Source organism: Cupressus sempervirens, chromosome 2 (genome assembly GCF_028749045.1).
Source record: "Cupressus sempervirens isolate cs-2001-9-10 chromosome 2, ASM2874904v1, whole genome shotgun sequence".
In the NCBI taxonomy this organism is placed as follows: domain Eukaryota; kingdom Viridiplantae; phylum Streptophyta; class Pinopsida; order Cupressales; family Cupressaceae; genus Cupressus; species Cupressus sempervirens.
Genome location: NC_143119.1, coordinates 293,659,267 through 293,680,518, shown reverse-complemented (window position 1 = coordinate 293,680,518; position 21,252 = coordinate 293,659,267). Strand labels below are relative to the sequence as shown.

The window sequence follows — 21,252 nt, the reverse complement described above, 5'->3', positions numbered from 1 at the left end:
ATCACGTTCAAATTCAGAAGAGAACATGCAGCTGCCCATAAAGCACCTCGCCCAATTCAATGCTGCACTCTTATCCACATCATTTCATTTAAAAGCACAACTAAAACTTTAAATTGGTAGCTGGGCCAATAATGCTAGAGAACATACCAAGGAAAGTTAAAAGTTACACGTGGTAATATCCCTCGAACATTCGGGTTCCATGAATTGCTCTAGGCAAAGTCACCAAAAAAACATGTAATCCTTAGCCCAATTTCTATTATCCCAATCATCCATATCCACTGGTCAATAACACATATATCATGAGTTACCGAAGCAAAAATATGTTTCAAGAATAACTCTTTTTCTTTTATACCAAACAATATGTTTTCTTTACCCACGCAACAATATATTACATGAACAACTTTTTCTTGTTTAACCCAAGCAATATGGTTTGTTTAACCAACCTTTGCATATCATTGGTAACGTGTTTTTGTTTACCCAAAGGATCTGCCTAGCGTTTTCTATATATACTTTTCCCTCCCTCTCTTCACTTCATCATTCCTTGGCTCATCGCAGAGATTGGAGAGTGAGCAAATTGGTGCATTTGTTTGTTAGAGAGAAGATGGTTGCAAGCATGAAGAATATTTTTGCAGTGGGAGCTTTTGCAATGTTGTTGATGACAACATTGATGCCAATGGCAATTGCAGTGGACTGTCCTACTGCAGTGAGGAGCTTGGCTCCTTGTTTGTCATTTTTGCAGTCAAATGGACAGGGAATTCCCACAAAGGAGTGCTGTAATGGTGTGCAAGGTTTGGCGCGAATGGCCAAAACTTCCTTAGCCAAACAGCAGATTTGCAAGTGTCTCAAACCCCAACTCAGTGGTGGCTTAAAAGCCAATGATGCTGCTATTACTAATCTTCCTCTCAAATGCAAGGCTGGCCTTGGCTTCAAAGTCAGCAAGAATATCAACTGCGACAAGTAAGAATTTTTTCATAATTTTTTTGGCCTTTTTGTTGGTTAAATTCAGTGATTCTGACAGCCTCTTTAGTTAAGAACCAAATATTAAGGTGTATTCTTATGACAACATATACTCCCAACACGATCTACCACTGGGGCTATTATAATTGTCTATGATCTATGACTTAATGTGGGAGATGGGACGGCTAGTAGGTGTACTTTCTCAAATGAATTGATTTTGATAGCTTAAACATCACAAACTAAGGCTTAGTGTGTGATGTTTAAGTCGTCCGATTAACATCACACACTAAGGCGAAAATTAATCTCGGACAAAATAAGTCAACTTTGACTATTTGACACTTTTAGTCTTAGAATGAAGTTTAGTGTGTGATGTTTAAGCTGTCCAGATTCTTAGACTAAAAGTGTTAAATAGTCAAAGTTGACTTATTTCTCCAAACTTATTGTTTTGCTTAACCGTGTGGTATTTAAGAATGATCCTCCAACTAACTCATGATTTAATTTTGATCTTTCTTTAAGTAAGAAAACTTGCATGTTTAATCTTACAGAACTGGTTGAATTGACTTCTCTCTATGACTTAAATCTTAGTTTTTAGTAGGTTCGGACCCTTTCCGTACAAACTAATGATAAGAGTATGTGTTTTTATCTTTTCCATGATATAGCGTGATACTTAATAACGAGGGATATTTTCCTATCTGATGTTTGATGTGCAGATTGTAGGTGATCATCCTTGCGGCGTGAAGTTTTCTAATATTATGCTTATATGTAGGTTGTTCCAAATAAATAAATCTCTGGGGACGGATGGTCTCTCAGTGAATCCATCATCTTTTGTTATGTATGTTGTTCGAGTTTTGTATTGGAGAAATATATATTAAATCTATATTATTGTTATTATTGGAGTGTTCCTTTCGTTTTCTGAGACCCTTTGATGGCTTCTCTTGCCTCTCAGCGAATGGAGATGGGTTTTGTTTAAAGTCTTATGATGTTAGATGATTTGTCGATCTGTTACTGAATTTATGTTATATGAGACCACCTCACACTTTTATTTATGTGTCGAACGTAGTTTTTTCAGTTAACAGCATAAATTATTCATTTCAGTTAGTAATATATAGTGTGTTTAGTATCTCTGTTGGACTATTCCCTTCGTTTTCTAACACAATTTGATTGCCTGTAAATTTTTCTTTTCTAGAATAATAGTCCATAACTTAAGCCTTGCAGATATTCTGATACAAGTAATTGCAAATTGACATCATCAGGATCATCAAGTGCTCGCCAGACTTCAGATATTTACTGTAAATGTCATCTATATTGAATTTCTTAATAGTTCATGATATTGGTGAATTAATATCAACAGAATATATTAATAGTAGATGAGACCAACTGACACTTTTATTTATGTGAAACAAATTAAACTACAATTATTCATTTGACAATCACTTTGTATTTCAGACTGTATTTGGTGCATTTTTTTTAGTATAATTTAAAGCCCTCATAATAAAGGAGATGGATTAGTTGTGTATAAGGTCAATAGAATAAGAATATGATGGAAAGTTAGATCTAGCTAATTTAAGCTGATAAAAATGTTAACGAGATTATCTGTATAACTTTTAGTACAGTGGATTGGAATGGTAATATTCTACATTTGTAGTTTTTCTTCAATGTACAATTAGTTTTCTTTAATAAAATTGTATAAGCATGAATACTTTGTAAATAAATAAATGATATTCGTGTAATAATCTCTCAAACGTATATCAATCGGATTCATAAAATCGAACTACTGTTTTCCATCCTTATTGTATAGGTACATACGTTATCATTTTCTACATTTGCAATTTTCTTTCAATTCACGATTAGTTTTCTTAATAAAGTTGTATAAAGCACCAATGATTTGTAAATAAATGATATTCATATCATTATCCTCCCAAAAACCCTAACGATTCCAAGCCCATGATGCATATTCTTAAAATCAACGACTCTCTTCTATTCTTATTATATAGTAAAATTCTTATTGTATACTACATACATTAATTATTTTTTTAAATGATTTAATGTAGTGATTTATCAACAAATTATATATATATATATAAAATGGAAATTCAGCATTTTTACCTAGTCTTTTTGGTTAAGAATCATGGATTCCGCCAAATTTGCCCAGGGCACAATCTTGGCCTCATCCCTTCCAAATGTCGGGGGCCTTGCACTCAGCAAGACCAAGACTTGATCTCTGGTGGGCTCTTTGTGAGCCTTTCAACTTCACTGGTAGACCAAGGGCCCTTTCACCAAATAATATATTTTGGATCTTTGAATCATCAATTTACTTATATTTTTAGATATTTATTTTGTATTTTACTTATTATTTATTTCTATGGGTGTGTGTGTGTGTGTGTGTGTGTGTGTGTGTGTGTGTGAGAGAGAGAGAGAGAGAGAGAGAGAGAGAGAGATTGTGTTTAGTGACAAGGTTATGAAGGTTCTTAATTGAGATTCATATGTGAATCCTCCATGTGACATATTGAATTGGAATTTTAAGTGGTGGTCTCTAAATCCTAATTACAACCACCCGTAAACATCACACAGTAAGGAAAATATTAAACTTGAAAAAGTAAGTTAAAACTTTTGCAACTTTATACTTTTGGCCAAGTATTTAGTTATTAATGTGTAATGTTTATGGTCAAGGTCTAGTTACAAACAATTAATTTTCTCATTAATTAGTCTAATCAAATATTTAAAAGTTTTAGTGGTCATTGAATAATGCCATCCCTTAAACACCCTTGGGTGTTCTTAACATTTGGAAATTTTTTATGCTTATTTAAGTGTTACAAGTGGCTACAAAATTGACCCTAGCAAGGTTCTCATGAGTCATTCAAGGCTTGATAAGGTTAAGCAATCACTTTTTTTTTTTTGTGAAACCTCAAATCCACAGTTTTGAAACTCATGTTGGAGTTTGACAAGGTTCCCATAATATTTCCAATTCTTGATGAAATGATTGTTCCTTCAAATTAGTTTCAAATTATTGTAAACTACTTCTCTCTTCAAGTATTGGCCAGTTGATAAGTTGTGAAAGTTTTCAAAAGTGGAGAACTTGAAATTTGTGAGAACCTCATTGGATGCAACACAGTTTCCACAACCTTGTCAATAGTCAACATATGATCTAAAATGTTAAATTTTCAAAACCTTTATTGGTCCTTAATGGAGTTTTGAAGAATAGAGACCTGACACATGTTCCAAAGAAAAATTGAATTTGTATCAAGCGTTGTTGCATTTATGATTCTCAAAGTTGAGGTTGGTAAATTTAAAGCTTGACAAAAGGAAGATTCAAAGGAAATTGCAAGCAATAAAAAAGGAAATAAGGCCCTCAGGAAGAAGAATTAAAGAAAGAGAACATGTAGAGGTCAAGACAAATATTTATTACAATCATAAATATATATTTTTTCCTTTCTCACAAATCAATCCCACACTCACAATATTTTTTTCTTCTAATTGATTCTCAACATTAAACTGAGACACTAAGGAGATACTCTATCAAAACTTTTTTCTAGATTTGAAGATATTATTCTTGGGATAAAATTAAAGATGAAGTATAAATAGTTTTTGGAAAATATCTTATGAAAATTAGGGGATATTTGATCATGATACATGAGAGTTTTGGGAGAGAATTTAAAAATCTAAATTGAAAGTAAATCTAAAAGAGATTGGCTAAAAGATTTTTGTTAGAAGTTATTTCCAATCTAGTCTTAGTATAATGCCAAGATATTTTTTTAGTATTTATAACTCACTATGTCCCAAACATTGTGAAGATTGGTACAAACAACAATAAGATATGGACTACCCTAGATCGACAAATAATTGGTGGTTGCTATATTATAGACAAACTATATGTTGACTAGGGTTTCACAACTTCAAGGACCAATAACAACAACAACAACAATAGTAAAATAACAACAACAATAACAATAATTATAATACCAATAATACTAATAATAATAATAATAATTCAATAATTCACAAAATTACACATTGTCAAATATTTTCAGTATCATGTGTTCAATACACAACTTTAGTGACATGTAATTCTATTTCTACAATAAGATAAAGAAAATATGTTGATAAAAACTCTATGCATAAGGAATCATGTACCTTATTCTAAACCACAAGCCAAATATAATGAGAATAGCATGGACCCATGTAATAAGACCCAAAAAAAAACTCATGAAAAGTTGTATCTCTAAAAGATAAGGTTGGTGAGAGAATTGGTAGATCACTTTATCACAGTAACACAAAGTCATTATGCTCCCTTAGAACATTTCAAGGCATGAAAGATACCCATCCCAACATGAGGGAGTTGAACAGTGCCCAAAACTCACAAGAGTAATGGGTTTATGTGCTACAACATTTAGTTTCTAATGTAATAAGAAAAGTTGAATGGTAGTCGGGTGAGCCATTGGCCCTATTTATCATCCTCCCTTGTGTCAATATATAATATTTTCATATAAGGTTATAAAACCCTAAATATTATATGCCTTGTAAGCGTATCCCAACCAAAACAATTATAATCTATTGATGATTGGATTAATAATTACTTATGAATGGGGGTTATTAGAAAGGTGTGATTGGTGAGTCACCCTTCCTCCTATATTTAAGGAGGTTCTCCCTCATGTTTGAAAGATATATGAATTTTGAACTTTATAGTAACATATCACTATGCAAATAAGGTAGTTTGGGTCATGTGGGAGTAAGGAGAAGTGTTTGTATGTTCAATCTATTTAATAGACTATTTTATTAATGTTTTAATAAAAATGATTATTTGTGTGTTTTCTTACCTGAAATGGTTATCCTGGTGCCACTATATCTTGTCTAATGTGTACATTTATGCATATGTGATTAGCATATTATTTATTTATATCTTGTTTATAATGAATAGTATCCTAAGATCGTAAATTCAAACATGACCAAATGAGTTTGTAGTGACCTAAAAAAATTGGAAGCAAAAGTCAATGAGTAAACCCAAGAGACATATCTATGCACATAAATCATGTCATATATCTATAGAAGGATCAAAGCTAGAGTTCAACTTACAAAGGGAGACAATGTTCTTGAAGATGTTGTCAAAATATTATCAACCCCAAGTGAGAACTTTGTTGAGATCCTCTTTTGTCAGAAAACAAAAGAGAAACAAGTCATTGGCTATAAAACTAACATTAATGCTTTGTTTTAACTCCTAAACATCTTGAATCCATTTCCTAACTTGGTGAACATTAGGTCTAAAATTTACTAATTTACTAATGAAAAGATCCAAACCTTCCTCAAGCCATTATTCAATAAATCATCAGGAACTTAAAGTTCTAAACTACCACCCAATTCACAAACCTTTAGTGTAATATTCAATGGAACTATTGATTTCATTGGTGTAGTTTTGAACTCAACTAGCTTATTGACAAAGGAAATTATGTCTTAGATAGAGATTATGTATCCTTATTCTTTTCTTGACTACCCATTACTTTAGAGAAATGAGAGAGGTTGAGGAGGAGCCAAAGTAACAACATTTGGCAAGGCAATGTACAAAATGACAACATTATGTAAGGGATAAAATTGAGAAGTGATATTTGAAAAGGATTCCCACTTTGAACCTCTCTACCAAGACCACTCTTAAACATCACACAATAAGGAATTAACTATTTAACACTTTTAGCCTAGGAATCAAGCCTGTTAAAAATATGATGTTCAAGTTATCTACTGTAGGGGAGATGGCCTAGTAGCCACCCATTGCTCCAATGAGCACTACATCTACCATTATAGATCCCCCCCGCCTCTCGCCCCCCACCCCCCCAATTACCACTAATAAAAAAGGCCTTGAAAATGATAACACTTGTACTAATAGTTTATCACTTTTTAGCTTTCTTGGTTGTTGATTGGTCCATTTGTGCAAAAGTACTACTTATTTGGTGAGTGGCTATTGGGTGTAAACATAATGGGTTCCAAGTGAATGTTTTAAAATGACACTTTTAGACCACCTCACATTGTACAAGTTATATAGAGGACTCCATAAATGCAGAAAAACTGAAAGGTTAGCTTTAAGCTCTTCACTAACCTACAAAGGTTCGCCAAAAAAATTGACAGATTTCAATGTACAGATTTGGAATTCTAGATACCCAAAATTATCCTAGACAACTACTAGACCATCTCCCCTATCAAAAACTCTTTCAAAATGACAAGAAATTCTAACACATAAATCTGATTATATATATGACACCACATACAACAAAAGCACATAAATCTAATCATATATATATGACCCCACGTACCCAAAAAAAACAATCATAAATACAAAGAGATATTCCTCTTATATGATAAATTCTTCTACCAAAAGCATCTAAAACTTGGTAAATATCTTGAATCAAATAGTCACCCCTATAGATTCCTAGCGATCATCTATATTACAAGACACCAAATCCTGACCATACCGATAACAACGACTGCATACGGTTCAAACCGCAGCAATGCTATATTATTATTGACGAAACTCGCTATTTCCAGGTTTCATTTGTCGTCAGTTTGTTAATCCCAACGTGCAAATTTGTCGCTGTTAACGGGTATATCCTTTTGAAGTCTTATGTCAACCATGAGCGTCAGGCCCAAATGAATAATATCAGATTACCTACTCAGGGAAATATCGTTGGCTTCGTAGAAAATCATTTTGGCTATGGAGTTAGAGAAGGGAGAACTCGTCGACACAGTGCAAGGATATGTCAATTGGAAGGGAGAAGCTGCTCGCAGAGATAATCATGGCGGATTTAGAGCAGCAATGTTTACTTTTGGTAATGTTATGCCAAGACTATATTCTAGATGTGTATATATATTATTATGAGATGTATATAGATTCGATCATTTTGATATACTAATGTTTGAGGTGTGTGTAATGGTGCAGTCTTGATGGGCTTCCAAAACATGGCATTTGTTTCTCTTGCATGCAATCTCAGTACATATTTAATGTTGATTATGTGTTTTGACATTTCCAAATCTGCAACAACTGTAACAAATTTCGTGGGAACAACCTATCTGCTTTGTTTAGTGGGTGCTTTTGTTTCAGATACATACTTCTCCAGATTGCGCACCTTAACCATCTCCGCAGCTATAGCTTCCATGGCATATGTATTAGCTAGTTTCTTTTAAAGATTGGGTGGCTTAAGTTTTGATATATTATCTTCAATTAGGTTTATAAGTAAATAAGTTTGGAATTGAGAAAAAATATGATACGTAGTCTCAGCATGTTATTTTTATCAATTATAGTAGAGCTATAGGATATGAGACGATTTAAATTTTACTATATTAACTAGTTAATAAACACAAGTATATAAGTTTCTATTTGAGAAAAATGTGGTACATGGTCAAACTCTACAAGTACATAAGTTTCTAATTGAAGAAAACGTAATATATGATGCAAGTGGTCTACCTACAAGAAAGACCGTTTTCTTCATCTAGATATGAAGCGACTTAAGCTTCAATATATTATTCTTAACTAATTTTAGAAGCACATACGTTTCTAATAGAAAAAAGATAGTATATAATCTAGTCACATACATAGACATAATTTACTGTATCTTTTACTTAAAAACTATCAATTTTTCAATTGATAATAAAACTTATACCCTTATTCTGTCTACCATCACAATTAATCCTTTAACATATGATTGGATTTTCCAGGGATATACAGTATTGGCCTTCCAAGCCTATATCCGTTCTCTAAACCTAAAAGAGGAAGTGGACAGCCGAGAGGAAACAATACTGTTTATGGATTTATATCTCATTGCATTTGGCACTGGTGGTTTGTTACCTACAGGCTCAACACTCGGAGCAGATCAGTTCGATGAAAAGGATCCAACGGAGAGGAAGCACATGTCTAGTTATTTTAACTGGTTATTGTTTAGCATTGTATTAGGAGCGAGTGTGGGAGTCACATTTTTAGTTTGGCTTGAAATCATTAAACAAGACTATTTCTCTGGATATTTGCTCTCTGCAATAGGCATCTTGCTTGGTATGACTTGTATTATTATTGGTATAAAAACCCACCGCTACAAGCTGCTTCAGGACAGTCCCCGTCTCCGCATTGCACAGGTTAAACTACCATCATTATGATTGCTTCCTTTTATTTTATAAGTATTTTTTAACTATTTATAATTTCTGGTAATAGTTGTGTAAGTTTATATTTTGTTTCAGATTAAACTCTATGACTGATTATTAAGAAGAAAGACAACAGGTTTTATGTTGATAAGTTGGAGACATTTTTCACAGTAAGTCAATGTTTGATATTGCTATTAGGATTTAACAGTGTAGTTTTGATTCAAATTCATTGATCCATATTCTATTAGTAGTGAACCACATGAATCCATCTCTCATGAGAATAAATATAGCATCTAGCACTCATTGGATTTAGGTGATACTCATAGAGGTGAAGCACCAGAACTTCCCTGGAGGCCACCCAATCCGACACTACTCCAGCTTGAGCACACTTATTGTTTAACCATAGAGGGTTGGAGTAGTATTGGGATTGAAAGAATCACCTAGATCCAATGAGTACTAAGTGTTCCATTTATTTTAATGAGAGATGGATTCTTGTGAATCACTACTCATGAAACATGGGTCAATGAGTTTAACTCAAAACTACACACTTAAATCAAAATAGCAATATAAAAATAAGTTCAATGTTTTTTTTTCTTACCTTTTATTTTTTGATAATAGATTGTATAGTCTAATTTTAAAAATAAATGAATTAAAGCATCTTATACCAGAAACAATGCACATAATCAGAAAAAATGACATGATCTACAATAAATATATTATATTAATTTGAAAAATAATATAACATGAAAACTAAGTAAATACTCGGGGCATTGATCTTTTTCTTTAAGTAAACATAGATTTCTCCATCTTACATTTGAACATTTAGGAAATAGTCAATAACATAATTACAATCTTTGTCCCATTTTAAAAAAAAATGATGTTTAGAATTACATGAATTGATAGTAAGCTTCAAACAAGCATATGGACTATTTAACAATTGTCATGTGATTCACATAGGCAAGGATGAGAATTATTAGGTATAATAGTTGTGAATGATAATTGTTTTGATTTTTTTTGGTAGATGTTTTTAAATAGATGAAAAAAATGGTGAATTAATGATGAATTTTGTTATTTAATAGAATTGATGTAATAAATGTAATTTTTAATACAATTGTAATATCAAATAATAATGATTTTAAAAAATAAATTAAAGATTAAAGTGTAACATGGATATTTCATTCTGATTTCTTTCCAAAACAATTAACTTGGGTAGTTCAATGAAATTGAATTGTACATTAAGATTGAATTTATGATCACAATAAAAACAAGTGCCACATAGTGGTGTGTACTTGCAATTTTTTTAGTGAATTGCAATATAAATAGAAATGTGTGAGCATAGTAAAGATTTGTATAACAAGATTAAATTTTTTTTAGTGAATTGAAATGTATGAAATAATTTTTATTATAAGATTAAATTTTTGTTATTTGTTATAGTCAAAATTTGATACAATAATTGTTTATTTTAATTTTAAAATTTTTCTTTTATTTGAAGTATGATATCTTTTAATACGGAGCTCATGTAATTTAAAATTGTTTAGCGAAACAATGAGATAATTAATGTACTTGAATTTAAATTTTAAAATTCAGTTTTATAAATTTATACTATTTTATTAAAAAATTTGGAATATAAAGTAATGATTTTCATTTAAAAAAGAAATTAAAAAATAAATCATGTACATGATAGGAAAATTAAAATTATAAAAGTAATCTTGTAGTAAAATAAACAATAAAAATTTATAAAAATAAATATTAGAAATTGTCACATTACCAAAAATTTAGCCTAAAAATGTGCAATGTAGAAATGCTTCCAAAAAAAGGGCTCCTATAACACAAAAATAATTCAACCAATTATATAATTTGTTTAATATAAAAAAATGAAATATAAACAATATAACTTTAGACTTATTTGAACTATTGAAAAATAGTTGCATCTTATTCATTGAAATGATAGAAATTAATTAAGTGTTCAGGAATATGAATGCAATAGTATTTGTCTAAGGCAAGTACAATAATAAATCAATCAAACAAGGATTGTAAGCATAAAGACATCATGATAAACAATTAGCATAGTAGAAAATCATTAACGAAGTGAAGGAAAAACTCATGTGACCCACCGAAAGAGGATTAAAATGTTGATCAATCTACTAGTTATTTATGTGGAGACTTTAATGCCCATAAACTAACAAAACACCATCTCTTTGCAAAAAATGCCTCTGATTGTTCTGCTTAACTTGACAAACTTTGTAAGATTACTTATGTTTTAACCTTCTTTTATGTATCCTATGAGAAAAATGACTTCACAAAAGTTTTCTCAGCACAATGCTGTGAGTGCAGAGTTGCTCGACACTTGAAGGAGATGAGTGACAACAATGTCAAGTTACTCGGCACCAATAGGTGTAGAAATGGGTGTAGAGTTACTCACTCGCCAAAGGAGAGAGGTCGATAGCAACAATGTGCTTAGTCAACACTACACTGAGTGAACTTGGTAGACGAAGGGATCGAGTGAGCTCAGTATGCTCAGTTAGGGAAGAGATTGAGTGAGGTTGGTAAGAATGGAAAAGAACTTAGTGGACTCAACTATATCTTAGTGGACACAACATAAAAATTTGTAGACCAAGTTAGCACAAGGAGGACTCGATTAACAAGGGAACCAAGCAAGTTAATAACAAACATGTTGTCTAGTCATTTCCACCATTAAAATGCAGAGGTAATAATAGAGACTTCCACAAATACTTTGCACAATACTGAATAAATAGAAATGAAGATAACAATGAGCCAAAATAACTGGATCAACTAATATGCCCTTTTGCTTTCTTTCTATTCATATACTAATTCAACTATTACAAAACTAGGAACATAGGGCTACAACCAAAAACAAAATACTTTAACCTACAACTTCTATTTGTAATACAAACTTATAACACTATAAGGCTACACACAATAATGCCTAGAGAAATCACTACTTCCTAGGACAGACAAAAATGAGCTTAGATAGAACAAAAGAACTCATCTTGTGATGCTACAACTCTGATCATCTTTCTATTCCTTCTATTTTCTTAATGCAATGTTCTCTGCTATGATATTCTTTGTCCTTCCTACTTCTTCTCATTCTACTCTATTGAATGAAATGAGCATATTTTCCATTTGACTTATCTCAAAAACTTTTCCTCTCTTTTTCAAATTCAAACTCACCTAACGAGTTAAATGTGTTAGATGGGTAGGTGGGCACTTGGCTCAAAGGGCAACCAATAGATTTCAACACTCTCTCTTTGTCCAAAGCAACAATGCAAGGATCAGTCCTGATCCAAATCAACTATGCCAGGACTACTTCTTAGGTGCACATAAGTTTCTATGTCTAATGGTTTAGTGAATATATCTACTAGCTATTGCTCAGACTTGCAAAATTCTATCTTAACTTCTCCATTCTTCACTAGCTCTCTAATGAAGTGATATTTGATTTCAATATTCTTGATTCTCCCATAGAAGACTGGATTCTTTGACAATACAATTAAGAAAATGTTGTTAGAAAAGATTGTGGTTCCATTCTCTTTCTTTTTATTCAAATTTGTCAAAATTCTCCTTAATCAAATAGCTTGACATGTTTTTGCATTCGCTGCTATATATTCAACCTTAGCTATAGATTGAGTAACAATAGGTTTCTTCTTGGATGCCCATGAAATTGCACCTGAGCCCATATGAAACATATATCTGGAAATGCTCTTCCTATCATTTAGGCTTCCAACCCAATCACTAATAGTGTACCCAACCAACTTGAAATCATTATTTGTAGTGTACAAAATGCCAAATCCCTTGGTACCATTCCAATGCATTAGGATCCACTTTCCCATTCACTAATATATTAGGGGTCAATTTGCGATGGTGGGAAAATGTTTTTTTTTTTGCCTTTTTTTTTTCAATTATAGCCCGACGACGTCGCAATTGCGACATCAGGCAACATAGGTGTTGCAATTGCAACGTCGTCAGGCTATAATTGAAAAAAAGAAGCCCGCATTGGTCATTCGGTGAGTTTTCTTCTGCGGCATATCAAGTCGTGTTATATGCCATTCCAAACATTGAAAACTTGAACTTTGAGGTGCATTGAAAGACAAATCGATAGTTACTCGATCCAAGTTTGTGGAGTATGCACTCCCCTCTATGAAAGTTGAGGCATTGTTGCAGATAGACCATCGATAATCACATAAGACTGAAGGGAGAATTATTAGAAAGAACAAAAGGAGAAACATCTCTTTGCAAACTTTGGGAAAGGGAGAGCTATGCCGGCTCATCCTCATCTTCATCCGCATTCACAATCTCCCAAACCCAAATAAAACTTAATTGGCACTAAATTAGGTCGTGGATTTTATTCCAACTTCTTCCGCGTTCAAAAATGCTCAAACTTACCTACAAAACTAGGGGCTGTCGCATACGTTATATGCATTTGGAGAAGGGTATGTGCATCGACATTTTGCATTATATTCATTTGAAGAAGGGTATATTATCAGGCTCTGCAGGTGAGAAATGTCCACAACTTAGCAATTTGTGTGGGTGGAAGTTTTATTGCTAAATGATAAATTAGTTACATTCATACACATAGGTTCTAAGTATACAACACCACCAGTAATATATTTTGATTGATTGGTCAGGCGAATTCAGTGTAATTATTTCTATTATAGCCAGTATCGTGTTATTAACGCCCAATGACCTAACACTCATCACAGAATATATACTATAAGAATAATTCATATGTAATTCGAACATTGAAACCGACGAAGATCATGGTTTTCCATCCATTCAAAAATCATGTTGTAAATAGAACAGAGTGAACTATCAAAAGGAGAACATTTAACTACTTATTGTAACTTATTATTGGTTTAAACAATCATATACACCATGAGACGCCCAATTTGGTAACAAACATTTACACCTATAAAATACCCAGATCTAAGTCCATTGCTACTAGATAAGTTGCATTTGAGGAAAAATTTGGATTTTTGAAACAAACTTGTGGAGGAGTTCCTTACCAAATAGGTAGCGCATCAAACTTGAATTGTTGTATTTTTAAAACTACCCATCATTGCATATCCTAATTAGGTTTTATACTAGAAATTGAGTTTAGAACACAAAATAGAAAGAGTGATTGTGCTACTAACCATATCATGACACTCAAAGCCACTAACATTTGAAGAAAAGCCCATAGATCATGAAAAGCAAGCCAAGAGAACCCTTTCCAAGCCTCTTGGAAAAAGTAAATTATATACAAAAGCTAACTAATATCGATAATATACCATGATATGTTTGATGTAATAGCTACTCTAGCTAACCCTAAACCCACTTGGAAGATTAATAACCAGCTCAGAAATGCATGAAACATCAACACCGCCAAGGCAATCCAAGCCATTACCATGACTTTTCTTTGTGCTTGAAGAAAATTTTGCATTGGGAAACCTAATGCATAGGCAGACAATTTTGATAGCATCCAAAGTGCATATTCTCCTAATAGATTTGATACATTCTCCTCCTGCCATAGTAGCTTCAGGATTGGAGTTGCAAAGATGTAAATAGAACTCAAGAGCACTAATGTAGCTAGTAGTATTAAACATGAACGCTGCAAATACACTCCAAGCATTTGATGTTTTCCTGCTCCAACTACCTGATCATAGAGGGTTTATTTATTTAGAGAACAAAAAATTGTAAACCTGAAACAATGTTTTCAAGCTCAAATTAATCTTTATAACCATTAACTTGGTGAGGGAACTTTTTGGGTTGGGTTAGGTGTTTGAGGACCTTGGAAACCATAGTAGAACCCTCGTGAAGTTGAGTCCTTGTATTTGTATATGTGAGCCATTAGTAGCCCCAAGGAACATTGTCAGTTTGTATTGCAATTTGATCTTTTGGCAAGACTGCCTAATAGTTGATAAAGAGCCCTTACCCATCTCTATATCATTCCCCTCATCCTTAGTAGGGATGAATCTTCTAAATAGTACCACATAGATTTTTTCGAGACAAAACATATGAAAATATTAAATAAATTCCATCTAAATTAACCAAAGTAGATATATAAATCCTATTTTAACTATAAGTTTGCACATAATTATAGAAAAAGACTATATTTGTATCTCCTTCCTAAAGCCAATCAACCCTTACCTTATACTTGCTAAAAATAGTTCTCATTACTTACTTAAGTTCTCAAACAACTTGAGACTCCTCTCTACTCAAATCCTATGAAAAGACAAGATCTTGAATTTTTGTAAGTGACAACACACGATCTTGTGCCTACCTCTTCCTAGCATAAATATTACCAGTACATGACCATTTCTTGATATGGCATTTAAACATATTGCAATTTCTTACTTCTATCATATGCTCATATGGCAGGCCTCCATCTCAGAACCACGAAGCCATGAAATGAAGCCACATTGGTTGGAACTTAAAAGGAGGATTCTTAGGAAGTACAACTCAAGTAGCATAAAACTTAATAGGCCAATTATCTAAACACCTCCAATCAAGAACTTCAAAAACTGGATAATGTACCCAATTTTGCTGTATTACTAATCTCTGACTACTGTTTTTGATCTTCCTATCCTCTGATATCGATATTCCTATTTATTCACTATTTCCATGTCACTATTATTCACATTCATTTTTTATAATTTATTCATAACATCAATCACTGTTTTGCATGTATATTCACCACTATCTTTCTCTCTGATGTCACTATTTTTTGCATTGCAGTAGCGCTATTTGGATGCATATCTGCTCTTTGTTTCCTTACATTGTTTGATCACTATTTTTTCTCTTATATATATATTATTGCTGCTTTTATATGGCACACACATTGTTTCTACCCTTGGCCACCTCACTGCTCTTTGTTGTCTGATGGCCATCATAATATTCTTACTACATTTCTAGGTCTACTTTGTGTAACCAAGAACATCGTTTCATACAATTGCAGATATTGTATCTTCACCAAAAGTGTTTATCATTATTAATAGAAAATGGTCTTTGACATTAGTGCTTGGACCCCTTAGACAAGACAATAAATTGATGATCATTATATGGTGAATATCCTTCAAATAAAAGCTGTGAATGTATCCAAGGATAGTGAATCGCCTTGCAAACACTCTAAATACCTATAACAAAAAGGTGAAATTATCTCTCTTTCTGCCCCTCATCATATGAATCATGCTCTCTAATATTTATCATAGTTTTTCTCTTCTTCTTCATTAAAATTAATTGCGATCATGCTATTTTAATGTCATTAAATCTACTCATATCATTGTTGATAGCTCTTTTGTAACCTCTAATGATGATGCTCCTCTAGACAATGGTAAATGTACATCTTGTCATGTCCTATCATCTCTGAGTTTCTATAACAGTCCATCTCACTGTCTCGTCATCACTATTATGGATTCCATTTGATGACATATCTATTTTGTTATTTTCAACATTTACCATTGTTCTTGATCTGCACTCACTGAACATACATATAAAAGTGTGTCAACATTTCTTCATCACTGTCCTTTAATGTCATATTTCTTTATCACTGTCCTTTAACATTGTTCCTAGATAACAGTGACTGATTTTGATGACTTCTGATTGATCTCTGCTCAAGATGTCTCCAATTCCTTCTCATTGTTTTTAGTCTTTTGCAGCACTTGTGTTTGTCTTTGAATGAGCAACATTTAATGACTTGGCTCTTGTTCATTAATTTTCTTTTTACTATCTTAATTGCATGATTCTTGATTGCTGCTGTCCTGTAATTTGTTGATCACTATTTTGCACTAGAATTCTCGTTCTTTGGGCTTTCCTTTTAGATTTCAGTATTCTTCTTTTCAACAACAATGTTCTTGTCTTAGTTTATGTAATGCTTTTCTCTTAGACAAACTTGTATCTTTGTCTCTAAGACACGTGCCTTTTTTATCTCTTTCTTACTGCTATAATATTCACCAGACCTTATGCTCTGTTGAACATCCTTTTGACTGAGTTTGTAGTGCCTACCCCTAGTTCACATTTTATTTTAATTGCCAAACTCTTTTAGGCCAATTTTATACTTGATGTTTAGTAGCATTACTTTCAGATTATCAGATATTATTTTACATTTAGTTTATTATATAGTGAGATTACTTGGTACTCTATATTTCATGTATGTATGATGATTATTTAGTGTTTTTAGTTATTGATGATGATTAGTTAGATGGTTAATAATCACATGTGCTTTCTTATGGATACTTACCCCATACTGCATGTGTATGGTGTGCGTATTTGTTTTCTTTATGTATGGTGTTTCTGATGTGGTTAAGGAAGGGAGTCGTTGTCACCTGCTAGTCAGGATCTACACGATGCACCACTTCCTGCCATTGCTTGTTTAGCTTAGAATATTGTGTCTATACATGCGTGAATTTTATGCAGGTTGCAGGTATCGGGTATCGACTTCCCTAAATTGCTAGGATGAGCGTACCCTATCGCAGTATCTCAATGGTAAGAGAGGGGAGATAAACTCTTAAGTCCAAATCCTAAACCCTTTAGCCAATTGTCCTAATTGATAATTAGGACAAGTATCTGAGTTAAGTACCCTCCAAGTGCATCAAATGATGTAATTTCATGATTATAACCCTTTAATTGATTTAATATGTCTTTTGCTATGATGGGTTTTCGTATGTTGTCTTTATGAGTCTTTGGTGTATTTTCTATAAATTAAGTCTAATTAAAAGATTAATTAATGATTTAATTTAATGAAAAATCATTATGAAATTTTAATATTTAATTATAATTAATTGAGAAATTAATTAAATAAAAAGAATTAAATTTGGAGATTAAAGTTCAAGGATAAATTTAGAACGAGATAATATTTATTTAATTTAATAATAATATATTTAGAGTTCATTTCTAAATAAATGATAAATATTATTTTTATTTAAGTTAATTAAATATTTTATCAATTAAGTTTCTAAAATAAAAATTAAAGTGGAAAAGATATTAAATTATTAAAAGTTTCTAGATCGCATGATGCGAGCATGAGTTGAAAATAAAATAAAATAATTAAAAGATAAAATAAGTGGGAATAATAATGTTATTTTAATTTCATGAAGTGCGCATGAGTTTAAAAGTAATAATGATTAAAAATAGAAGTCAAGTGGAAAATTTAAATAAAGTTATTTAATGATTCATTTAATGTGCATTAAAGAGATAAAGCAAAGATTAATACAAGTTAATTTTAGAGTTAGCTCAGTTGAGCAAAGAGTCCTTTCGGGTGAATGCATAATTAGTGCCCCAATTTGAGGAGAAAACTCCTTATTACAACTTTGGGGGTTCATTTTGGAGGGAGGGTGAATTTTGGAGACACAAAATTTTGGGGAGACAACTTTTTGAAGCGAATTTCAGAAGAAGAATTCTAGGAAATATTTTCAAAGGAAAGTAATTGAAGAGGAGCAAATTTTCTCATAGTTTTTCGGGGATTTCATATTACCATCAGGACCAAGTAGGGTCTTGTGCTTTGATTGTTGATTAAATACACAATTACTCTTTCCTGTCTTCTTCGTGTTTGTGGATTGTAAATCCAATTTCTCTATGATGAAAGTTTAAACTTTTCAATACAGTGAATTATTAATTGCTTGTCGATAATTTCTGTATATGTGAAGAATAGTAGAGTTATCAAAAACCTTCATTTTCTAGAATAAAGAAAATTAGAATTTATTTTGGGAAGGGTTTGGAATGTAAAATTGAAAATTATAGATTGAAAACTCGGATGGTTAAAAATACTTTCTCCTTCAGAGTAAAGATGAAAAAAGAATATTTAAAAATATATATATATATATATATATATATATATATATATATATATATTTATAAATATTGTTAATGAATTTAAATATTTATAAATTGTATAAAATAAATAAAATTCATTTTTAAAATTTTAAAAAAAAAATTGTATGATAGCAAAGTTTTGTTTTTATTTAATAACAAACATTTTCAAAATAAAATTATATAAAATAAAATAGGGAGGGGCAGCTTAGCCACCCCCCCTACTCCCTTTTTCATTGACTGACAGCTATAAAAGCTGGAGGCTGCTGTGCAGCCGTACCTGCGACTGTGGTCGCAGTATGACAGCGACAACAGTTCACACGATTGCAGGGACAACGATTTATGTAATTGCTTATATATATTAATTTGTGCCCATTCCAATATAGTTGGAATTCGATTTTGGTTTGTAATAATATAAATTTTGCATTGATTTTTATTAAAAATATTAATTGCTATTTGAATTAATATTATATATATAAAAAAGATTTTTATATTATATATAATTTTTAATATATATTAGCTTTATTAATATTTAATAATGTTTTATTATTAGTTTTATCAATATTTAATAATTTAACTATTAATGCATTTTAAATATAGTTATGTAAATATTAATTTATTAATAATTTTTGATTAAATATTAATAAATTGATCATCAATGAAGATATTAATATGATCGTTTAGAATTATAATTATTAATTACTTTAATAAAAATTAATTTAATTAAAGTTAATTAATGATGAATTCTATTTGAAAATAAATTGTAGAATTATTGTTTTAAAATATGATGGGAGGGTAATTCTTTTTTCATTCGAACAAGTAAATGGGTCAACCTATAGGGTAATCTAGAAATCTTTTGAACTAGAATCATACCTTGAAACTAAAACTGAAATGTTACATCTCAATAGTATATTATCAATCAAACCAAACTTGATACCTACGTTCTGTTTTATGTATGTTGTTTGTGTTTTGGAGTTTTTAGGGTTTGTCCTAGTGTTGGCCAGTTTAGGTTGTTCCCAGAGGCTTGGGGTTGTGAATGTGATGTTATGATGATTTGGTCTTGATCTTTCTTAACCCGACCATGGTAATGTGATGCAGTGCTCTATGATATTGATGTTTTTACTAGTTGTTATTGCTTTCCAGTTTCTTTGTGTGAAGCTGAGGTGTATGTATTCGAGTTACCTGACTTAACCATTTTTGAGTCATCGATCAGTTATATTTGATTTGCCTTCCAGTTGTTTGAGAGGATTGAGATGTTTTAAGTGATTTGTTCTTGATGTTGTCATGTTGTGACATGTTTTGACTTGACCATTTTGGAGTCTTCGATCAGTTTTGTGTTCTATTATTGGGATTCTTTCTGGTTGTTGATTAGAGAACCATTGGATATTGTGATTTATCATTGATGCCTTCATATGCTGATAGAGATTTGTTGTGATCATTATGATTATTATTTGATGCTATTCAGTTGCTCATGGAGAGCTGATGTGATGATTGTGGATTATATTTATGATGTTTTCAGTCGCTTGTATAGGACTAAGGTGATTTTATTATGATTCTTTGATTTGTGAGTTCATGAGCCTAGGGTAGGTTATCTATGTGTAGTGTCAGGAAGTGGCTTGCAATGGGGGTCAGGGCCCTAAGAGGCTACCTGGAGAAATCCATTGTAAGTTGTTTTAATAAGTGAAAACATCTCACCTAAATACTGACTTAAATGAACCTAATAAGATAACTGTATGTTCTCTCCCATGCCTTGAGTGCTAGTACAAACTAGGATGGGGTAGAGAGAATACTTGGTTATGACCTTGCATTTCGTAGTATGCCTCATCAGTACGAGAGGATACTAGTGGCCAAAGGATCACAGGGGACCCGAGATTCCTAAGGGATTGCTCATATAACTTTCGACATGACTTCTGTGATGACACTTTCCCACTTGCATAGTAGGTTTCCTACGTGTCTTGTGTGCCTCTGGGTCTAGATGTCTATCTATGTTGGAACCTTTGAGTTAGTATACTTTTAGGATTTTCCAGACGTAGAGAGTACTTGTGTTTTGTGTTTTGATATCCTGTTTGGGACTTAAGACTATCTCCTCAGTGTAGTGGAAGTGAGCCATTTAGGTTCCACGCGGTCGGGTGGTAGTGATTTTTACTCTTACCATTGAGATCTATCCGTGGTCACCATGGCTGGAGCTTTCTTGCATGGCATTTACTTTCATTTTGTTCATGGATTATTATGATGGATGGTTAGGTTTTATGATGGACGTTTTATCTTTTATGATGGATGGATGTATTATGTATGGTATATGGTTTCATTTATTTTATTGTACTTTGTATCATGGATTAGAGGGTGATGTATTTCTAATTTAACAAATGTATATTCTTTTAA

General features: G+C 32.0%; 2 protein-coding genes across 2 annotated transcripts; both read left to right on the top strand.

The window, feature by feature from the left end:
* The first annotated feature begins 477 nt into the window (after positions 1–477).
* LOC149572228 (non-specific lipid-transfer protein 1-like) lies at positions 478–1,848 on the top strand. The gene is made up of 2 exons (XM_089810889.1): positions 478–957; positions 1,668–1,848. Exons 1-2 carry the CDS (start codon positions 602–604, stop codon positions 1,672–1,674), a joined length of 363 nt encoding a protein of 120 aa, XP_089667015.1. The 5' UTR covers positions 478–601; the 3' UTR covers positions 1,675–1,848.
* A 5,803-nt stretch (positions 1,849–7,651) lies between these two features.
* On the top strand, positions 7,652–9,084 carry LOC149572227 (protein NRT1/ PTR FAMILY 4.6-like). The gene is made up of 3 exons (XM_089815793.1): positions 7,652–7,766; positions 7,877–8,100; positions 8,653–9,084. Exons 1-3 carry the CDS (start codon positions 7,652–7,654, stop codon positions 9,082–9,084), a joined length of 771 nt encoding a protein of 256 aa, XP_089671919.1.
* The last annotated feature ends 12,168 nt before the right edge of the window (positions 9,085–21,252 follow it).

What these genes read in the sequence shown, in the direction of transcription:
- LOC149572228 (XM_089810889.1), top strand. Translation starts at nt 602, where the DNA reads ATGGTTGCAAGCATGAAGAATATTTTTGCAGTGGGAGCTTTTGCAATG.
- LOC149572227 (XM_089815793.1), top strand. Translation starts at nt 7,652, where the DNA reads ATGGAGTTAGAGAAGGGAGAACTCGTCGACACAGTGCAAGGATATGTC. An exon ending in AGCAGCAATGTTTACTTTTG is followed by an intron (nt 7,767 to 7,876) that starts GTAATGTTATGC and finishes GTAATGGTGCAG; the next exon opens with TCTTGATGGGCTTCCAAAAC. An exon ending in CTATAGCTTCCATGGCATAT is followed by an intron (nt 8,101 to 8,652) that starts GTATTAGCTAGT and finishes TGGATTTTCCAG; the next exon opens with GGATATACAGTATTGGCCTT.